The 21,825-nt window shown below is 35.7% G+C and overlaps 1 protein-coding gene and 1 long non-coding RNA gene across 2 annotated transcripts; one reads left to right on the top strand and one right to left on the bottom strand.

The window, feature by feature from the left end:
- The first annotated feature begins 2,104 nt into the window (after positions 1-2,104).
- Positions 2,105-3,095, top strand: LOC127127188 (uncharacterized). Its single transcript, XR_007805275.1, has 2 exons — positions 2,105-2,639; positions 2,791-3,095. It is a non-coding gene; the product is annotated as an uncharacterized LOC127127188 (long non-coding RNA).
- An 11,556-nt stretch (positions 3,096-14,651) lies between these two features.
- LOC127127187 (cytochrome P450 76T24) lies at positions 14,652-16,753 on the bottom strand. Its single transcript, XM_051056316.1, has 2 exons — positions 15,837-16,753; positions 14,652-15,722 (listed from the first exon to the last, which is right to left on the bottom strand). The coding sequence occupies exons 1-2, from the start codon at positions 16,734-16,736 to the stop codon at positions 15,120-15,122; spliced, it is 1,503 nt and encodes a 500-aa protein (XP_050912273.1). The 5' UTR covers positions 16,737-16,753; the 3' UTR covers positions 14,652-15,119.
- Between the last annotated feature and the right edge of the window lie 5,072 nt (positions 16,754-21,825).

Genomic DNA, 21,825 nt, shown 5'->3' with positions numbered 1-21,825 from the left:
AATAATGTAATATATGCATGAAACAATGATGTAATATATGCATGGAATAATGATGTAATAAATGACAGATATTTTGGGTTTTGTAGACACATAAATTTTTTTATGATGCATGAAAATGATTAATAAAAGTCAAATGGATATTTTGATGATAAATCAAATGATTTTTTTTTTCAAAATGCATAATAATAAAAAATGAAATTTTAGTTAATTTCTTCAACATGTAAAATACTGACTTTATGTTAACTTTTTTTTACTATATGTGCATATATGAATAATTATGGTGAAATTATTTGATGATAAAAATGTGTTGGCTAAAAATGCAAAACTAGACAAATGGACTTGTATCAGATGAATTTAAAATGCCCGGACAAAATTGAGGTATGACAGTAAATTCTTAAAAATGGACTATATTTACTTACTTTACCGATTATTATATCTAGATACCATATTTACTTTTTTGGTGCAAATGGTCGGCTCGTGGTATGAGTTACAACAGATGTCCTAGACATTGTATTACCCAGTATTGCAATCTCTTGGATCACCTTCGACCAGCAGATGTATTGTCATTAACCGAATTAATTCGTAATAATTTGTTTTTTAATATCACCCATTTTATAATCTAATATATTTTCACATTTCAGTTCATTTGGCGTCCATATCTAAACTTGGATCATGACCATGAAATCAACGAACAAGATGCAGTCGTTTGGACTGCATGCACACTGATCATAAGATTCACCACTTTGAGATGCACCATAGTGGATGTGTTAAATTGCAATTCAGTATGCTTCAATACATCCCAGATCCCCTGACAAACCTCGGAGAATGACATCTACGAAAAGTTAAGTACCAATGAAACTTTAACCCTTGGCAAAGCTTCGCTAGATCTGAGTGTCGAAAATGGAAGCACCCATAAGACCATGTCTTAACTGACGTTGTGATGCCAACCGAAGAAAAACCAACTCGTAATTATATGGCTTGGTACATATCGGTTTGATTTGAGTTCCTCGCCGAGGATATGTATATATATGACCCACGCCAGGTAACTTACACACAAGAAGGTTCAACATCTAAACCGACAACATTGCCAGACCGGTTACTCACAACCCCTTACCCATCAAAATTTCCGGCCCACAAATAGACAAACCTACGACCTTAACATGTCAAAAACACAACCACAATACCAAGAGCATACCCCCGTACCACCACCAACAAGAAGATCATCATCAAGACACCCAACATCACCATGCACCCAACATATCACCTTATCATATCCGCCTTAGCCAAAACACTCAACGATCATTTAAAACCAACCATCCCTCCTCCTACTATAGCTAAGAAGCCCAAACATCACAAAACCAAAACATGCAACAACCATATAGCTACCAATCACCACAACAATCATTTCAACCTTTCCTCGATGCATCATTCACACCAATGTCGTCCTTCAACCGTCCCGGTCGCTCTCCAATAACTCAAACACAATCCAACTACTCTAGCATGGGTTACGAACTCATATATGGCGGCAGTGCTTCATGGCATACACAAGACTACGCGGATTTGTCTGAATATCTTAGGCAATCTCCTGCATGTGGTGGTGATGTTCATAGGCCCTCAAATTCTCAAACACATGGGGTGAATCATCAACGTGGGTTAGGGTCACGCGTTCGGGTAGCTAGGGGATGTGGTACCAGAGGTCGGTTAGGTCATCCCGGTCAACGACATTAGTCTTTTGGTATTCGTATGTAAACGCATATTAATATTAGTAACAATTGGTCTGATTTTGACTTTTATCTAAAATGTACATTGTTTTTCAAAAAAAAATTATACAACATACATATGTGTCAGACCAATTGGCATCTCCTCTTAAACCTAACACACATGCACCAATTGGATTGACAGCAGTAGCTGCATAAGCCAATCCAATTAGCATCACCTCTTTAACTTAGAGAGAGAAGATATCAATTTATCTGACATCAGTTCATCAAAGTGGAATTGTTTGGAAATTAATCTGAAAAGTGGATTGTTTTAGGATTTTTTTAAAAAAATTGAATTATTTGAGTAAAAAATTCTATAAATTACATATTGTGTTTTCTTTGTTTTCTTTATTATTCATAATATTGGCGAGTCTCGTTCATCTTTATTATATCTTCTATTTAGGAATCGTTCTCTGTTTTCGATCAACATCATTCTTCGTTTCCGATCAATGTTTCCGATCAACATCGTTCTCCATTTTTTATCAACACGGTTCTCCATTTTCGATCAACATCCCTCTTTGTCTGTAATCGACCTCATCCTCTTCCGTCTCCTATTGATCTCATCCTCTTCCGTCTCTGCTCGACATCGTCTCCTCCATCTTCGATTAATCCAGTCTTCTTCGTGTCAGAGTTTCCGTCCTCTCTCTCCCACTCACTCTTCGAATTTTTGAGCAATTTCTGATCTAGAGCTCCAAATCCAAACCCTAGTCCAGAGTTTCCATCTTTTTCATGTTTACTTAATAGTTCTAACATAAGTTTGAGTCGATTTAATCAATGATTCGTAGCTTTCTTTTCTCTTATTCTTCAATTTCTGATCTCAATTTTAGTTTCTCTTTTTTTAATTAAATTTTCTCACGAATTAAAGAAACCTCACAAAATCAGGTTGTTGCATTTATCAAATTTGCTTCAATTTCCTATTCTAAAGTAATTAATGTCTTCAATCTTGTTACTTCATTGGGGTTTCGAACTCTATCTTTCATATTCTCATATCTAGTTTATATTATTATTGTATTTGTGTTTTGATTTTTCACAGGACATGCTATTTGTAATGAAAACAAATACGACAAAGCTTCTGGAAACCAATGAGTCACCAATTACACAGGTGACCCACATGCAGTAAGTGGAGAGATTAATTTTGTTACTAACCAAGGAAAGCATCAGGCTCAAGGGCTCAAGGGATATGTGAAAACATGAGATCTATTTAATGCTTGTAATAAGAATATTGTGGGAATGTGAGAATTGTGATCATTTTTCTTTTTTCTCTCTCTCAACTCTTGTATGAACTTTGGTTAAGTTGTCATTCAATACATATCTCCCTTCATTTTTCCCATTGTTGTACATCATTGTTTCATTGGTTCTTTCATTACACCATGGTTGACACAAAAACAAAGGAAATGCAAGCTGAGATTAAGCGCAATGCAGAGGACCTTAAGCAGTTTCAGGAGGAGATGTTCGAGCGGTTCGAAAGGTTGGAAGCTGGAAACTCTTCCAAATTCGATCGTATGGAGGCGATGCAGATGAGTGTTGAGGCCAAGTTTACTGAAGTTCATTCTGCGCTTGACATCTTGATCCAACAAACTCCATCGAAAACCAACCATGGACTCATTAACAAACCGTCGTTCTAGGTGAGAAACGTGAAACTCGAATTCCCTCGATTTGATGGTACGAACGTACATGAATGGATCTTCCGTGCGGAACAATTTTTTGACTACTACGATACTTCAGATTCAGACTGTTTAACTATTTCATCGGTATATCTTGATAAGGATGTGGTACCATGGTATCAAATGATGCAATGATCTAACCATTTTCAATCATGGCTTGAGATTACGCATGCATTAGAGTTGGATTTTCGTCCATCCATTTATGAATGTCCTCGAGCTACCCTGTTTAAGTTGGCCCAATCTGGTATGGTTGCGGAATACTATCTGCAATTTACTTCATTAGCTAATAGGGTGTATGGTCTTAGTAATGATGCTTTGATTGATTGTTTCATTAGTGGATTAAATGTTAATGCTTTGATTGATTGTTTCATTAGTGGATTAAATGTTGATATTCATCGTGATATATTGATTCACACACCCACATCCATTGTGTCCCTTACAAAGGTCTATGAAGAGAAATATACACCCATTACCAAAAAAAAAACCCAACCACTTATACTCCCAACAAATCCTTCATCAATAAAACAGATAATAACCAGAAAAATATGGCCCCCATCCTCCATATACCCCCAACCCGTTCAATGAGCCAAAATCAAAAAACTCCCAATATCAAGAGAATGTCACCAGTTGAAATGCAAGTGAGAAGAGATAAAGGCCTTTGTTATTGGTGTGATGACAAATTTTCATGTACACACAAGTGTCCTAATAGGAAATTGATGTTATTACAATATGATGATACTAATGAAGACCAACTGCTCGAGGCAATGCATAAGCCACCAGACATACTCGCTAAAAACCCTGAGACCAACCAAATGGAACACCGTCTATCTTTGAATTCCATGAAAGGAACTAGTAACATGGGTGTGTTGAGATTCTCTGGTTCAACTGGACATATTCAGGTGTAAATTCTCATTGATTGAGGTAGCTCCGATAGTTTTTTGCAGCCAAGAATAGCAAAGTTTCTCAAGTTACCTGTTGAACCATCCCCAATCTTTAAAGTGTTGGTAGGTAATGGTGAGATAATGACTGCTGAGGGACTGATCAAAAACTTACCGATTGAGGTGCAAGGACATAAATTGGAAGTGTCAGTCTTCTTATTTCTGGCAGCAGGAGATGATGTTATATTGGGAGCATCATGGTTAGCAACATTAGGTCCACATGTTGCTAATTATGCAGCATTGACACTCAAATTCTTCTTGAATGGGAAGTTTGTAACATTGACAAGAGAGACTACTATTGCACCTGCTCCAACTCAATTCCATGACTTTAAGAGACTTCACATTGCTGGTGCAATTTCAGAATATTTCACTATTCAGTTGCTGAAATCTCATGAGCTGGAAGATACTTTTAAAGAGTTACCAACTGACACTGAACCGGAAGTGTCAGTATTGTTACACACTTATAGATATATTTTTCAAGCTCCATCATCCCTACCTTCTATCAGAGCACAGAACCACACTATATCATTATTGGAAGGCTCAAATCCTGTTAAGGTCAAACCTTATAGGTACCCTCATAGTCAGAAAACTCAAATTGAGAACATGGTTCAAGAAATGTTGTAGTAGGGGATCATTCAACCTAGCACAAGTCCATTCTCATCACCAATTATTTTGGTGAAAAAGAAAGATGGATCGTGCATATTATGTACTGATTATAGAGCTCTTAATGCTCTAACAATCAAAGATAACTTTCATATTCCAACAGTGGATGAATTGCTAGACGAACTGTTTGGAGCTAAATACTTTTCTAAATTGGATCTCAGGTCAGGCTACCACTAGATATTAGTTCAACTAGAGGACAGGTACAAGACAACTTTTCGAACTCATCACGGCCATTATGAATGGTTGGTCATGCCTTTCGGATTGACAAATGCTCCTGCAACATTCCATAGCTTAATGATTCATATTTTTCAACATGCTTTAAGAAAATATGTCTTAGTATTTTTTTTATGATATATTGGTTTATAACGCCAATTGGATGGAACACTTAAGACATCTGGAAGAAGTTTTCAAAGTATTACAAGAGAATACCTTGTTCGTCAAGTTACCCAAATGCTCACTTGGAGTCAAAGAAAATGAGTATTTGGGTCACATTGTGAATGGAGAAGGTGTCTCTATGGATGAAGACAAGGTCAAAGCTGTCTTGGAATGGCCAACTCCCCGAAACATCAAGCAATTGAGAGAATTCTTGGGCTTGACAAGGTATTATAGAAGATTCATTAAGTCATATGCTAACTTAGCTGCTCCTTTAACGGACTTGCTAAAAAAGGATAGTTATGTCTGGAACCGGCAAGCAGATACTGCTTTTCAAAAGTTAAAGCTAGCAATCCTTCTGCACCAGTGTTGGCTTTAACAGATTTTCAAAAACCTTTTGTACTAGAGACCGATGCATCAGGTATTAGAGTAGGTGCAGTGTTACATCAAGATGACCATCCTATTTCTTTCTTCTCAAAAAAATTAGTGCCTAGAAATCAGAAAAAGTCTGCTTACTTTAGAGAAATGTTGGCTATCTCTGAAGCGATTGCTAAATTTAGACACTATCTGTTGGGTCATAAATTTATAATTTGCACCAATCAAAAGAGTTTGTGTAACTTAATGGAGCAGACCTTGCAGACACCTGAACAACAACAGTGGTTGCATAAGTTTCTTGGATATGATTACATTATTGAGTATAAGCCATGCAAGGAGAATATCGTTGCGGATGTCCTATCTAGAATGATGGCATTTACCTGGTCAGAGCCTCGATTTACAATAATTCAGGAAATTAAAACTGCATTACAAGAAAATCCTCACTTATTGGATATTATGTCCAAGTGTAGCACAAGTACTCAGTCTCACCAGCACTACACGGTGAAGGAAGGTTTACTATTTTGGAAAAATAGAATTGTGATTCCTACTCCATCTGATTTGGTCCAAAAAGTGCTACAAGAGTATCACAATTCTCTTAGGGGGTCATGTGGACATTACTAGAATTTTTGCTCGAATCAAAGTTCAATTTTACTGGCGAACATTACAAAAAGATATTCAAGAATTTGTGCAGAATTGTATAATCTGCCAACAAGCTAAGATAGCTAACACATTGCCTGTTGGGTTACTACAACCTCTTTCAATACCATCACAGGTGTGGGAAGATATAACCATGGAGTTCATTACAGGTCTGTCTTCCTCACATGTCTATACTACTATTATGATAATGGATTATGATAGTAGTGGACCGTTTAACCAAATATGCTCACTTCATGGCCATGAAGTCTGACTACACTAGTAAGTCAGTAGCATAAACTTTTATGAACAATGTTGTCAAGCTACATGGTATGCCTAAATCGATTGTGTCCGATAGAGATAAGGTTTTCACTAGTGCATTTTGGCAACATCTATTCAAACTTCAAGGGACTACTTTAGCCATGAGCTCGGCTTACCATCCTCTGTCAGATGGCCAAACTGAAGTGTTTAACAAAGGGATGGAATTATTCTTGAGATGCTTCACATTTCACAATCCTAAGTCCTGGTTTAAGGCTCTGACATGGCCAGAGTATTGGTATAACACTGCTTTCCGAACCAGCATCGTCATGACTCGATTCAAGTCCTTATATGGAAGGTACCATCCTACATTGACAAGATATGTATCTCAAGCTTCGGACCCTCCACCATTGCAAGAAGAGTGATAGAACCCAAACAAATGAGGAAGCACCACATCAGCAATTAATTCACTCAGCAACTAGTGGGGCCAAGTCGTTATTGGTTCATTCTAGGAGAAATGGCAGATTGGGAAATAGTGGCTAAGGTTGTTAGAGATGATGTGGCGTGTATCTGGGAGAGAGCATCATAGCATTTCTTTTCCTAGTTATAAGGAGTCGGAGAGGGGATTGAGGAGAATCTTTGCATTTTATCTGTTAGTGCATTGAGGATAGAGAGTACTGACTCTCTATTGAGGAACCTAGATCTTGGCAGATCTAGGGATTTGCAATTCCTTATTTTGTACCTTGTTCCTTTATACGTCTATATAATAAAGCTCTTTCTCTTAAGTACTGTTATTATTATTACTATTCTATTATGTACTGTGTTGGTACGTATCAAGTGGTCCGACCTACCGGATTCGAAGCAGTGGTACCAGTGGATGTTGGCGAAGAAAATCACAGCGGTAGCTTTAACGAGAATGGAGGCAAAGATGACGGCGTTAGAAAGAGAGGTCTCGGAAGTACGTTCTACCTTGGAAAATTTCCAGGTAAAGGTGAAGGAGAATCACGCGAGTTTAATTGCGATGTTGGAAAAGTATCTAGGAAAGGTGGTAAGAGAGGAGAGCAGTGGGAGTGTGTTGAACAAAACTGTATCGAAGAACTTGGGGACACCAGAGAACTTGGGGACACCGGAGAAGAAGATCGGAGAAGCTTCAAATGGGTCTCGCGCTGATTCCTTGACCGAGTTCCGTCATTCAGCGAAGAAGGTGGAGCTTCCGTCGTTCGACGGTGAAGATCCTGCCGGTTGGATTTCACGAGCAGAGGTTTACTTTCGGGTACAGGGTACCACGCCGGAAGTGAAAGTGAGCTTAGCCCAGTTATGTATGGAAGGACACACCATACACTTTTTCAACTCACCAGTTGAAGAAGATGAAGGCCTGACTTGGGAGACGTTGAAGGAAGCGTTACTCGGAAGGTACGGGGGACATGGCGATGGAGATGTGTACGAGCAGTTGACTGAGCTGAAGCAAGAAGGATCTGTGGAAGAGTACATAACAGAGTTTGAATACTTAATCTCTCAAATTCCGTGGTTACCGGAGAAGCAATTTCAAGGCTATTTTCTTCATGGGTTGCAATCGGAGATTAAAGGTAGAGTTAGGAGTCTGGCAACCATGGGAGATATGAGTAGAATGAAGTTGTTGCAAGTAACTCATGCCGTAGAGAAGGAGGTAAAAGGGAAGAGTGGAGTTGGACTCACCCGTGGGCCAAAAAATGGGCCTTACCGGGTTGGGTCACAGGTTGGAAGCAAGGGAGGGTCAGATTGGGTTATGGTAAAAAATAGAGAAGGGGGTGCAAGTGGTAGTATGAGGAATGGGCCATACAATGACAGGAAGGCCCAAGGTGACAGGAGGCGTGCTGGGCCTCGTGATAGAGAGTTTACACACCTCTCTTACAATGAACTTATGGATAGAAAGAAAAAAGGATTATGTTTCAAATGTAAAGGACCTTTTGGTCCTACCCATCAATGTCCAGACAAACACCTTTGAGTGTTAGTGGTGGATGATGAATGTGATGAGGATGGAGAAGCTAGGGTGTTGGTTATGGAGGTAGGTGAAGAGGAGGATGAGGAGCACGGAGAGATGAGCATATTGGATTTACATCATATAGCCCATGAAAATCATCAAACCATGAAGTTTCAAGGAACAATCATGGGGGTAGAAGTATTAATTTTGGTGGATAGTGGGGCATCCCACAACTTTATTTCACAAAGTTTAGTACACCACATGGATTGGCCCATTGAACAAACTCCACAAATGAAGGTTAAACTAGGGAATGGGGTCCAAATAGAAGCGCAAGGGAGGTGCAAAGAGCTGGAGATGTACATTGGAAGTTACAAACTAAGGCCGAATTTGCAATTATTTGAATTAGGGGATATTGACATGGTGTTGGGCGTTGAATGGTTAAAAACTTTGGGTGATACTATTATTAATTGGAAGCAACACACTATGAGTTTTGGGGAACAAGGGAAGTGGATAACACTTGGAAACAAAGAGGGGTGCAAAAAGGCATTGATTGCACTACAAAGTATTTTAGAGAAACCCAGGTCCAAGAAAGATGGGGAGGTGTGGAGAATTGAGGGGGTTGAGCCTAAGGTGGTTTGTGAATTCGTTAGGTCCGAAATCCCAAACCCAGAGTTGGAGTGGGTGTCGGGTGAGTACGCGAACGTTTTCCAAACAACTTGCGAATTTGTGTTGTCGGAACACCAACACCGGGAGTTGGAGGAGGTGTTAGGTAAGTACGCTCACATTTTCCAAACTCCTTCGAGCCTACCACCCATACGGAAGAAGGAGCACGCTATCAATCTCATCGACGGACATGGAGCAATGAATGTTCGTCCTTACCGCTACCCCTATCACCATAAAAATGAGATTGAAAGGAAAGTTAAAGAGATGATGGTTGCTGGGATAATTCGTCACAGTACGAGTTCATTCTCTAGTCCCGTTATCTTGGTAAAAAAGAAGGACAACACATGGAGGATGTGCATTAATTACAGAGCACTTAATAAGGTAACCATTCCCGACAAATTCCCTATCCCTGTCATTGAAGAATTATTAGACGAGTTACATGGTGCGAAATTCTTTACTAAGCTGGATCTTAAGTCGGGTTATCACCAAGTAAGGGGGAAGGATTCTGATATTGAGAAGACTGCATTCAGAACTCATGAAGGACACTATGAGTTCCTTGTAACGTCGTTTGGGCTTACCAATGCCCCTTCGACGTTCCAAAATCTCATGAACGATGTGTTTAGATCATTGCTTCGAAAGAGTGTATTGGTGTTTTTTGACGACATTCTTATCTATAGCCAAGACTGGGGAACTCATATGAGGCATCTTAAAGGGGTATTGGAGTTGTTATCTGCTCATAGTTTGGTGGTAAACAAGAAGAAGTGCAGTTTTGGCCAACAATCAGTGGAGTATTTGGGGCATGTAATCACAAGGAAGGGAGTAGTTATTGACCCTAATAAAGTGGTTGGTGTGCTTCAGTGGCCTTAACCCAAGAATGTTAAAGGAGTTAGAGGGTTTTTGGGGCTGACAGGTTATTATTGGAAGTTCATCAGGGATTATGGAAAAATTGCCAAACCTTTAACAGAATTAACTAAGAAAGATGGTTTTAAATGGAACGAGAAGGCTCAAGCAGCGTTCGACACATTGAAGCAGAGGCTTACAACAGCACCAGTGTTAGCCTTACCAGACTTTTCAAAAGAATTTTTTATTGAGTGTGATGCCTCAGGTACGGGCATAAGGGTTATTCTGATGCAAGACAAAAAATCGGTGGCTTACTTTAGCAAGGCTCTAGGAATCAGAAATTTATCTAAGTCCGCATATGAGAAGGATCTAATGGATGTAGTGTTGGCAATCCAACATTGGAGGCCATACTTGTTAGGAAGGAAGTTTGTAGTATCGACGGATCAAAGAAGCCTCAAACAACTAATGCAACAAAAAATAGTAACTGCAGAACAGCAAAATTGGGCTGCAAAGCTGATGGGTTATGATTTCGAGATTATTTATAAATAGGGCAAGCTCAACAAGGGTGCTGATGCACTGTCTAGGGTGCATGAAGGTCGTGAATTGAATACTATGAACTCTCTAGTAACTTGGGCACAAGAAGAACAAATCAAAGCAGAGGTGCAAGAAGATGAGAAATTACAAAGGATCATTGCAGAGATTCAACAAGATCCTTCATCTTGGCCTGGGTACAGTTATAGACAAGGGGTTCTTTTTTATGAAGACAGGTTGGTAATTTCCAACAAATCTCAACTCATTCCTACTCTATTACAAGAGTTTTATTCTACACCACAAGGAGGGCACTCAGGATTCTACAAAACATATAGGAGAATGGTTACAAATATATATTGGGTAGGTATGAAAAACACTATACAAGAATTTGTTAGACAATGTGATATATGTCAAAGACAAAAAAATACATGGCATCATCTCCAAGTGGGTTGCTGCAACCACTCCCTATTCCAGAACAGATATGGGAGGATATATCCTTAGACTTCATCACAGGTTTGCCCAAGTCCAAACAGTTTGAAGCTATGTTGGTAGTAGTGGATAGATTATCTAAATATGCACACTTTATACCCTTGAAACATCCTTATACAGCCCGAAGTATAGCAGAATTTTTTTGTAAGGAAATAGTCAAATTACATGGCCTTCCTTTATCAATAGTAAGTGACAGAGACCCTATCTTCATGAGTAACTTCTGGAGGGAAATATTCAAGTTGCAAGGAACCAAACTCAAGATGAGTACAGCCTATCATCCAGAATCTGATGGCCAAACAGAAGCGGTAAACAGATGTCTGGAAACTTATCTGAGATGTTTTATAGCTGATCAGCCAAGGACTTGGGTGACATGGATTCATTAGGCTGAGTACTGGTATAACACTACTTACCATGCCTCAACAGGTAAGACACCATTTGAGGTGGTTTATGGAAGACTTCCACCTCAGCTGACAAGATGGGTGCAAGGCGAAACTAGAGTGGCCAGTGTGCAATAAGACTTGATGGACAAAGATGAAGATCTGAGACAATTAAAAATTCAGTTAGTGAAGGCACAAGAGAGAATGAAGAGTCAGGCAGACAAGAAGAGAAGTGACAGAAGTTTTATGTGTGGGGAATGGGTGTTTGTCAAGCTTAGAGCCCACAGGCAGCAATCTGTAGTTACCATAATTAATGCTAAATTAGCTGCCAAGTATTATGGCCCTTACCCAATAATAGAAAGAGTAGGAGCAGTAGCTTACAAACTCAAATTACCTGAAGGATCCTGAGTGCACCCTGTTTTCCATGTTTCCTTATTGAAGAAGGCAGTGGGAAATTACCAAGAAGACACAGAACTCCCAGACCTGTTGGAAGAACAAGTAGAGGGTTATGAACCTGAAGCTGTACTTGCTACCCGGAAGGTGAAGCAACATGGGGAAGAGGTGAAACAGTTACTAATTCATTGGAAGGGCAAGACTATGGAGGAAGCTACTTGGGAGGAGGAATTAATGACTAGAACTCAGTTTCCGAAATTCGACCTTGAGGACAAGGTCCATTTTGATGGAGGAGGTATTGATAGAACCCAAACAAATGAGGAAGCACCACATCAGCAATTAATTCACTCAACAACTAGTGGGGCCAAGTCGTTATTGGTTTATTCTAGGAGAAAGGGCAGATTGGGAAATAGTGGCTAAGGTTGTTAGAGATGATGTGGCGTGTATCTGGGAGAGAGCATCACAGTATTTCTTTTCCTAGTTATAAGGAGTCAGAGAGGGGATTGAGGAGGATCTTTGCATTTTGTCTGTTAGTGCATTGAGGATAGAGAGTACTAACTCTCTATTGAGGAGCCTAGCTCTTGGCAGATCTAGGGATTTGTAATTCCTTATTTTGTACCTTGTTCCTTTATACGTCCATATGATAAAGCTCTTTCTCTTAAATACTGTTATTATTATTACTATTCTATTGTGTACTGTGTTGGTACGTATCAAAGAGTTGCTGGAGAGAGATAGGATCTTACAGCAATTGAAGGGAAACTTTGAAAAGGCTCAACAGTATATGAAAAAACAAGCAGACAAGCATAGAAGGGATGTTCAATTACAAATAGGAGAACTGGTGTTAGTAAAATTGCAACCATACAGACAGCAATCAGTAGCACTAAGAAAAAATCAAAAGTTGGGAATAAGATATTTTGGACCCTTTGAAGTTTTAACCAAAGTAGGTGAAGTTGCTTATAAGTTGAAGTTGTCAGACCATGCTAAGATTCATCCAGTTTTTCACATTTCACAATTGAAACCCTTTAAGGGTGTTCCTCAAGATCAATATATGTCACTTCCTCTTACTATGAGTGATATTGGACCAATTACTGGGGCCATGGAGATTTTACAAGCTAGAACCATCATCAAAGGGTCGCAGAAAGTTCACCAAGTCCTTGTGCAATGGAATCAGCAGCCTATATCTGAAGTTACTTGGGAGGATGCAGCAAGCTTGCAGCAGAAGTTTCCACTTTTCAACCTTTAGGACAAGGTTGATTTCGAAGGGGATGGTATTGTAATGAAAACAAATACGACAAAGCTTCTATAAACCAATGAGTCGCCAATTACACAGGTGGACCCACATGCGGTAAGTGGAGAGAATAATTTTGTTACTAACCAACCTGAAATTACGGAAGCACATAGAAGTGAGAGAGTACGCAGGGAAAGCATCAGACTCAAGGGATATGTGAAAACATGAGATCTATTTAATGCTTGTAATAAGAATATTGTGGGGATGTGAGAATTTTGCTTTTTTCTCTCTCTCAACTCTTGTATAAACTTTGGTTAAGTTGTTATTCAATACATATCTCCCTTCATTTTTTTCCATTGTTGTACGGCATTGTTTCACTATTGCTTATATTTCACAATGAACAAGGAGAAGTAGTAGCCTGGACTCTAATATAGATGCTGATATGAGCAGGTTTTGGCTGAATTAAGTTATTTCTCATTCTCATTGCGAACTGATATTGCTTTTTATTTGGTAATTTGTCATTTAGAGTATATTCAACTCAGTTGTAAAATGATTGTTTAGTCTGTATTCTCTTCTGGCAGGTATTCACTTCTAACTCTTGCATCAGAGGCCATTTGTCATCTAATCTACCCATTCCAATGGCAGGTACTCAATTTATTGTTGTCATGCAAAATAGGGGAATGCTATTTTTTAATACTGTTACTCTATTTGTGTCAAGTTCTTTGTAGTTGATTTTGTGCTTAAGAATATTGTTTCTATATGTCATCAATGGTTTGTTTCAAATGATGGTTAGTGTGTCTAAATCAGTTTTCATATTTTTCACTCGAGACAAGTCCATTCAGTTGTTCCATATCTCTTGGAAATTATTCAGGTACTCATGATGGAAATGCCTTTATTATCATTAATCTTAAAACTTAAAAAGGATGTGCTTAAATTTTGTTGTAATGTGTCATTGTACTCTTCAATCTTCCCCATCATCATGATTCATACAGAAAAAGAAAGAAAGAACTTACACATGCTATTGTCATAATTTAATCAAATAAAATTGAATGTAGGTTGAAGCTACGTTTTGTGATGGGACTAAGTTAATCACAGTTAGTGACCCAATTTCTCGTGAAAATGGAAACCTTGAATAGCTAATTAGCTGCCCAATCCATGCTACGGCAAATACCATAGCTAATTTACGACTAATCTCAATTAATTCTATTAGATAGAGATTAGCTACAAATTATCTGCAATTTTAGTTGTAGTTAATTGCTAATTTTCTTGTAGTGATGGCGCAAACAAAAAAATAGTGCAGCTAAATCCTTAGAGTGTGCTCCGCTCAAAATTTTAGATTCAAATCCGACTAGATACAATTAATTTTTGTGTTGAATCAATATATAAAATTTTGTTCTGACTGTAAATTGAGTCCTACTAGTGGACGATATGATAAATTAGTCGGTCGTAAGACCGAATACCAAGATATAATCAACATCATCACATGACTCAATAATATTGACATCATAAAATTATTTAGAGAAAATATATTTATTGCAGTGACACAAATTACGATTATTACATTCACAGTTTTCTTATATAAGTTAAAGAAATCTAACGATACATAACATCTCTCATCAGAGTCGATATCAAACAAACAACAAAATTACAAAAGACAAAATAAAAAGGGAAAGAAACCACACTAAACAAAATTTTAGAAAAAAAAATTACCCTAGATACGAAAACTCATAAGCATTACCCAATTCAAAATTAACTAGAATTTCGACTGTCAAATCCCTCATCAATAGACCAGCAAACTAGGAGAAACACTAGTAACACCGAGACCAGTGAATCTCTGGAATAGGTTAGAACTTTTGATCCGCTATTGACTAAGACTTATGATAGAATTTTGAAATCAATTAGAGAAGGAGGGTGAGTTCAAAGATGACATGTTAAGAAAAAAATGTTCTTATCCTCTATCTCTTTCATATAATTAAGCCTATGCAATAGCTTGAATTCGAAGAGATTGAACCCTTTTTAATGTTAACCCAAATTTCTCATCCATATTCATTTCTTCTGGCATTACCATATCAGCAAGATTCAATTCAAAATTATGTATGAGGGTTGCCACCACTAAATGCACAGTCCTATGAGCTAATGGCAATCCTGGACAAATTCTTTTCCCTGCTCCAAATGGAATAAGCTCAAAATTATTACCCTTGTAATTAACATCATGCTCCAAAAATCTTTCAGGTATGAACACATTTGGATTTTCCCAAATAGTTGAATCTCTTCCCATGGCCCATACATTGACTAATACTTGTGCATTTTCTGGCACATTGAAGCCTAATATGTTGACAGTTTCTTCACATTTGTGGGGTAGTAAAAATGGAATTGGTGGGTGCAAACGAAATGTTTCCTTCACTATTGCTTGTAAGAAAGTTAACTTTGAAATATGTGATTCCTCAATTATTTCATCTTTATCTATTGTTTGACTTAACTCTTTTCTTGCTTTTATTAACTTTTCCGGATTACGAAATAATTCTGCCATTATCCATTCAATTGTGCTTGATGTTGTGTCGATCCCAGCAACAAATAAATCCTATCATGATAATAATAAATAAATAAATAAAAATATCACCAAAATATATATAAAACTGTGAAAAATTATTAGATTAAATATATGAAATTCAATTATTAAAAAATCGATTCTTACCAGAAATAGATGCACCATCTCATCGCGGCTTAATGCTAACATGGTTTCTCCAATATTGTTGATTTTGAGAAGTGAATCTAACACATCATTGCAAAAATCCTCGGAACCATCGACTTTGGAAGATCTTGAAGAAATTCTTTCTTCAATAATCTTATCAAAAATCTCACACAACTTCTTCATATGATTTTTCATCCTTGTATACAAACCTTGTGGATCTAAAGGACGGAGAATAGGAAAGAAATCTGAAACATTAGGCTTACCAGCTTCTTCCATGATACCATAAATAATGTTCTTAAACTCTTGAGACTTTTCATCATGTGTGGAATGAACCAAATCCATAGAGAACAAAGTGTTTGAAATTGAGTTTAAGACAGTTGTAAAAACAGCCTCATTAATATCAAAAGCCTCACCTTTCTTGCTTTTCTCTTTCACATAATCTAATAGCTCTTGCAACTTTGGTTGGCGAAGGATTTTTGTTGAGTCAAGCATTTTTTTAGAAAACACTTGTGTAGCACAAACTTTTCTTAGTTTCTTCCACAAATCTAATGTCGGAAGCCACGCAATTGAGAATTTGCCATGATCAACTGCAAAAAGTGCATGTGGAATAATTCTATTAGAGAAGATTTGTGAATTTTCATGTAAGACTTGTTTGGCTACTTGAGGGGATGAGATTACTATGGTTGTTATTGTTCCTAATTTTAGTGTCATGATTGGTCCATAGATTTTAGATAGATTTGTGAGAGACTTGTGTGGGTTTTTGCCAAGTTCTAAGATATTACCAATTATGGGAAGTGGGTGTGGCCCTGGTGGAAGTTTTCTAGAATTTTGACTTCTAAGAATGAAGATGAGAATGCTTGCACACATAAAAGTAATCACTAGCAAAACTGTTTGGTTTTCCATTGTTATTGTTAGTTACTTTTGCATTTCCCTTTATTTGATATATATATATATATATATATATATATATATATATATATATATATATATATATAATATATATATATATATATATATATATATATATATATATATATATATATATATATATATATATATATATATATATATATATATATATATATATATATATATATTCGCTACTCTTACACTCATAAGTACCCGTTCATTAGACCGTCTAATATAATTCGGAGATCAGTTCTGACATCAAATAGTTTTAACCTCTTCCCAATTGCAATTGTGGAGATGGAATTATATTACTCCTTATTAAGTTCAGCATCAATCACCATTAAATCAATTATATTTAATGCAATGACTTAAATAATGCCATTAATTAATATTTAAACTTATAATGGCTAGTTAGACATGGTGCAAAGATAATCTTATTTATGGCTAGTTACACATGGATCCACATGTACCTGCTCTGCGGCTGCTTTGTTTAAAAATAGATTTGCATTCTTCTATTTATTTTATCCACATGGAGAGAGTATTTATATATTCCATGTGGGTCTTTGTCCATTTATATATGTCTAAGATTGATACCCACTATATTAATTTATCTATAAACTTTGATGTGGGATTTAAAGGATTTTTTTCCTCATCTGTACCACAAATTAAATAATGTATCTCAGACCCAAATAATTGACCAACTATACATATTCTCACGTGTCAAATTTTTTTAGAGTTATTTATCACGTATCCTGTTAATTACGTATTGTGTGATTATGATATGTGAAAGACGAAAATTAGTCGTAGGAGTCGTAAAAAAAAATTAAGTAATGTCATTAACTTTTGATGTTGGAACCACTTCATATATGTCTTTATCTCTTTAGGTTCAGTCATCATGTTCATGACAGTTATGGATCAAATGCAACTCTAGATTGAACTTCTTCTCACTTAACTAGATCCTAAAACTAATTTCTTTGATTTCACATTTTGGCTACTAAAAATTGCTCAAATTTTAGAAATCAAGTCTTTTCAATACTTCACTCCATCATTGTCCAACAACAGTTTCATGTACTCATATTTGAGAGCGTGTAAAACGAACCATAGTATATCGTCTCAGATTTTTTTCATGATTAAATTAGCATAAAAGGGACTTACATACATATATTTTACAGTTAAATAGAATATCTTAAAAAAATGCACAACTAAAATAAAATTAACCTCAACTTTTTTTTATCCCTTAAAAAAATGCACAACTAAAATAAAATTAACCTCAACTTTTTTTTATACAATATCTCTTAAAAATTTAAGACGGTTCTGTATGTGCAGTATCTTTTTCAAGGATGTGTAAACATACAAACTTGACCAAATTTAATATTAAGAATATTAGAATTTAGAAGTGGGGTTCTTTTTCTCTGACTGATTATATAACAATTTGAACTTAACTGATGCAGATGAATTTAAAGGGTGTAGAGAAATTGAAGAAGGGTTTTATGTTAATTACATTGAAGAAAATTTTGGTAAGCTTGCTCTTCTTGGAGGACATGTTTTACCTCAACCATCAAAAAAAGTTTTAAATGAAAAATTGTGTTCTTGGCCTGGAGAATTTAAGGATGGTTCAATGATTTTTTATGAATCGGAAGTGAATGAATTTAACACAAGAACAATCTTATGAATTGTTATTAAAACTTGATTTAACGGGTTATTCATTAATGATAATTCTTAAATCTTCTATTCAAAACAATTCTACCATATCCAATGTTGTAAGTTCATCTCATTAAAATATATTAAATTGGATCTCTGAAGCATGGGTCTACCGTTTTAGATAAAGTATCGATATCGGAAACCGGAATATGGACGATAAGTTTATTGTATGTACTAAGTCTGTATTTCATTTTATTTTTTATTTTTATTATATCTGATACGCTTGATGGAATGGGATTGGTATACATATCCAAAAAATACATAGTTTTTTTCTTCGATTCATACGGTTTCAGAATGTTTTAGGGAGTCAAATTTAAGTTTTAAATTTATTTAAAAAATAAGTAAAAAAAAATCAGTTTTGTATAGTGTTACACCTTTGTCCGTCTGCATCTCTCCTATGCAATTTTCTGAATTTAACTTTTGATTTCATTATTATAAATAATATATTTTATAATAAAATGTTCACCTCATCGAACAAAAAACCGAGGTATAATGCTAAGGCGCGTCATATTTTATTTATTTTAATAAATACCACATATTTTCTCGGTTTTTAAATATAACCTAGGGGGGAATAATTTAAGACATACTTGGAATCCAACATCAGAAATTTATGCTTTTATTTCTTTAAAATTTGTGTCTTTCTTTTTATTTTATTTTATTTTTAAACAAATGATCTATTCTTTCAGTTATATTTAATAACCGGAAGATTATACTATTAGAATTTTACTATAAAAGAACTTGTTAATCAGATTTTATCGTAAATCTAACTTATATGTAGCCGCTCCAAACGTGTATGCATCATACTTTATTATGGATTGCAAGACAGAAAAAATCTGCAATGTTCTTCTATCTTGAATAAGACATTTTTTCTGCTCTTGCAATTCGTCCCAATATAATGGTGTTGATGTTGTTATTGTATTTTTTCAATAACCTTCCTATGTTGTCAATCAAAGAAAACATTAATTAATTTATTGTTTTTTCTCGGTTGACAACATTGAGAAATTTATTCTTAAACATTTTGTAAATTACAAACACGATTATCTTGTTCTCTTTCATGTGAATGCATTTATCATGAAAATATTTGTTCAAGATAATGAAATCTCTCTGTGATGGATTTTAAGTGCAGAAAAAAATTCTCTTGATAGGAATAGACAATTTATCAGAAATTTAAAAAAAAAATTGTTCTCCAAGAATTCATTGTCAAAATCTGGATTTGTTTAAATAACTCATTTTAATATTCTATGTAAATAATGTAATTTTTAAAAAAAAAGTTTTTCCCCTTTGGTTTTTTACAGAAATCGAGATATGTGTGGCGCTTTGGATGAAACATATTTTATTGTTTTTTATTTAAAAAGAAACACATTTTACCTCGGTTTTGAATAATAACCGAGGGAAATATAAATGTGTTTGTTTAATTCTTCATTGTCCTTAATCAAATATTTGTCGTCTATTTAATGAGCATCAATGCTCAAGACACTGTCATTAGTAATTTGCGTGAAACCTAAAACCATCATTATAAAAGCATTATGAATATTAAAAATTTGACATGAAAACTTTGAAATTTAAAAAAAAAAACATTTATTTTATTAGGGAAAATTTCTCTAGGATGGATTGCAAGAGTAAAAAAAAATGGGTTCAAGGTTTGTATTCTTAAATAATCATATAACTGAACATTTATTTTATTTATCTAACCTTTTTTATTTTATATCAGAAACAAATGAATAAAAAAGTCATGGAGAATATATTGCAACTAACATTTGATCTTCCTCAAGATCAATGAAATGAGGATCCATCGGGTACCAATCACTTGATTAGCTGACATTTTGGGAACAAGTTCCCAAATATTGTTTCGTTCAACTTGATTTAACTCTTCTTGTATAGAAAGATATCAATGTTTATCAATGATATCCGTGTTAGTTCCATTTGGCTGAATTTGTGAAATAAAAGTCACAAAGTTGCATACTTGTTAAGGGAGTGTCGAGGAGTAACTCCCTTAGAAATATCTCCAATCACACTCTGAATAAGATGGTCCTCAGTCTTCCTCCATTCCTTAGGAAAGTCTTAATGATTTATCGTAAATTCCTTATTCAAATCTTGAACCAGGTTTTGACCTGGAACTTGATCTTGACTTTGTTCTACTTCTTGATCCTTTTCTTCTAGGGTTATCTTTTCCAAGATACATGTACAATCAACAACTTCTAATTCTACAAGTTTGTGGTTAGTTTCATCAAAAGTAACATGAACAGATTCTTCTATAGTCATGGTTCTTATGTTAAAAACTCTAAAAGCTTTGCTCGAAGTGGAATATCCTATGAATATATCTTCATTAGCCTTTTTGTCAAATTTTCCAAGATTATTCTTCCCATTGTTAAGGATAAAGCATTTGCATCCAAAGACATGTAAGTGAGAAATAATTGGCTTTCTTTATTTGTATAAATCATAGGGCATCAACATAAGAATTGGTCTTATCAAGACACAATTCATAACATAGAAAGCATTGCTTACTGCATCAGCCCAAAAGTATTTTGGAATATTTGTTTCATTGAGCATCCTCCTCACAAGATATTCTATAGAATTGTATTTCCTCTTTGTAAGACCCCAATTTTGACCTTAAGATCCCTCATGTTATTCTCATCATATGCATTAGCATTGGGATCACACCTTGGCATCCTCCTTGTCCCTCATTCATTGGGTTTGCATTGGGAGAGACCACCAAGCACATTTGATTGTATCATACTTTGTTTTTCATTATTTACTAACCAAAATACCAAAAATATGTCATTGTATAGTTTAACTCTTTTGTAGATAGTGTGTATGTTCATCTATACTCTATCAAGCTCATATCTAGGGTTTGAGACCCTCAATGCAAGGAGCTCACTCAATAAATAGTTTACCATGGCTCTAAGTATCATATATGGATCCCCATGATCTTCACATGTTATTTTGATCAAGAAATCATCAAGAGTTTGGAGTTTGTTTGCCTTGGAAACCCTAATTCATCTGGGTATCTTGTGTGACTTCTTCAACAAGTTTCTTCAACATTTGATCAAATATTTCAAGGGATACCTCATATTTCATCATATTATGCATATATGATCCTCCATGAGTCCCAAAATTCAAGAGAATGTCAAGCTAGCAAGTTGGTTCATGGTGGTTGACCAGAGGAATTCAACTAGTCAAAACTGGGGTCCCCTAGACCCTATCTCCTACAATTTTTATCATATGAAAATGATTCCAAGATAAAATTTACTCTAAATGACATTAAAAACAACTTTCATGTTGAGGTTAATATCTATTTTTTCTTGAAAAGTCATTTTTTATGGTGAAAGATTATAGGTCATTTTGTCTAAACCCTAATTTGGAGGTCAACTTCCTAAGACCA

This window comes from Lathyrus oleraceus, chromosome 3 (assembly GCF_024323335.1).
Source record: "Lathyrus oleraceus cultivar Zhongwan6 chromosome 3, CAAS_Psat_ZW6_1.0, whole genome shotgun sequence".
In the NCBI taxonomy this organism is placed as follows: Eukaryota; Viridiplantae; Streptophyta; class Magnoliopsida; order Fabales; family Fabaceae; genus Lathyrus; species Lathyrus oleraceus.
Note: the sequence above shows the minus strand (reverse complement) of the source record. Positions and strands in the feature narration are given on the sequence as shown.

Bases quoted from the DNA above. Each gene is read 5' to 3' on its own strand.
- LOC127127187 (XM_051056316.1), bottom strand. From the start codon at position 16,736: ATGGAAAACCAAACAGTTTTGCTAGTGATTACTTTTATGTGTGCAAGC. The intron at 15,723-15,836 runs GTAAGAATCGAT...TTATCATGATAG, and splicing joins AGATGGTGCATCTATTTCTG to GATTTATTTGTTGCTGGGAT.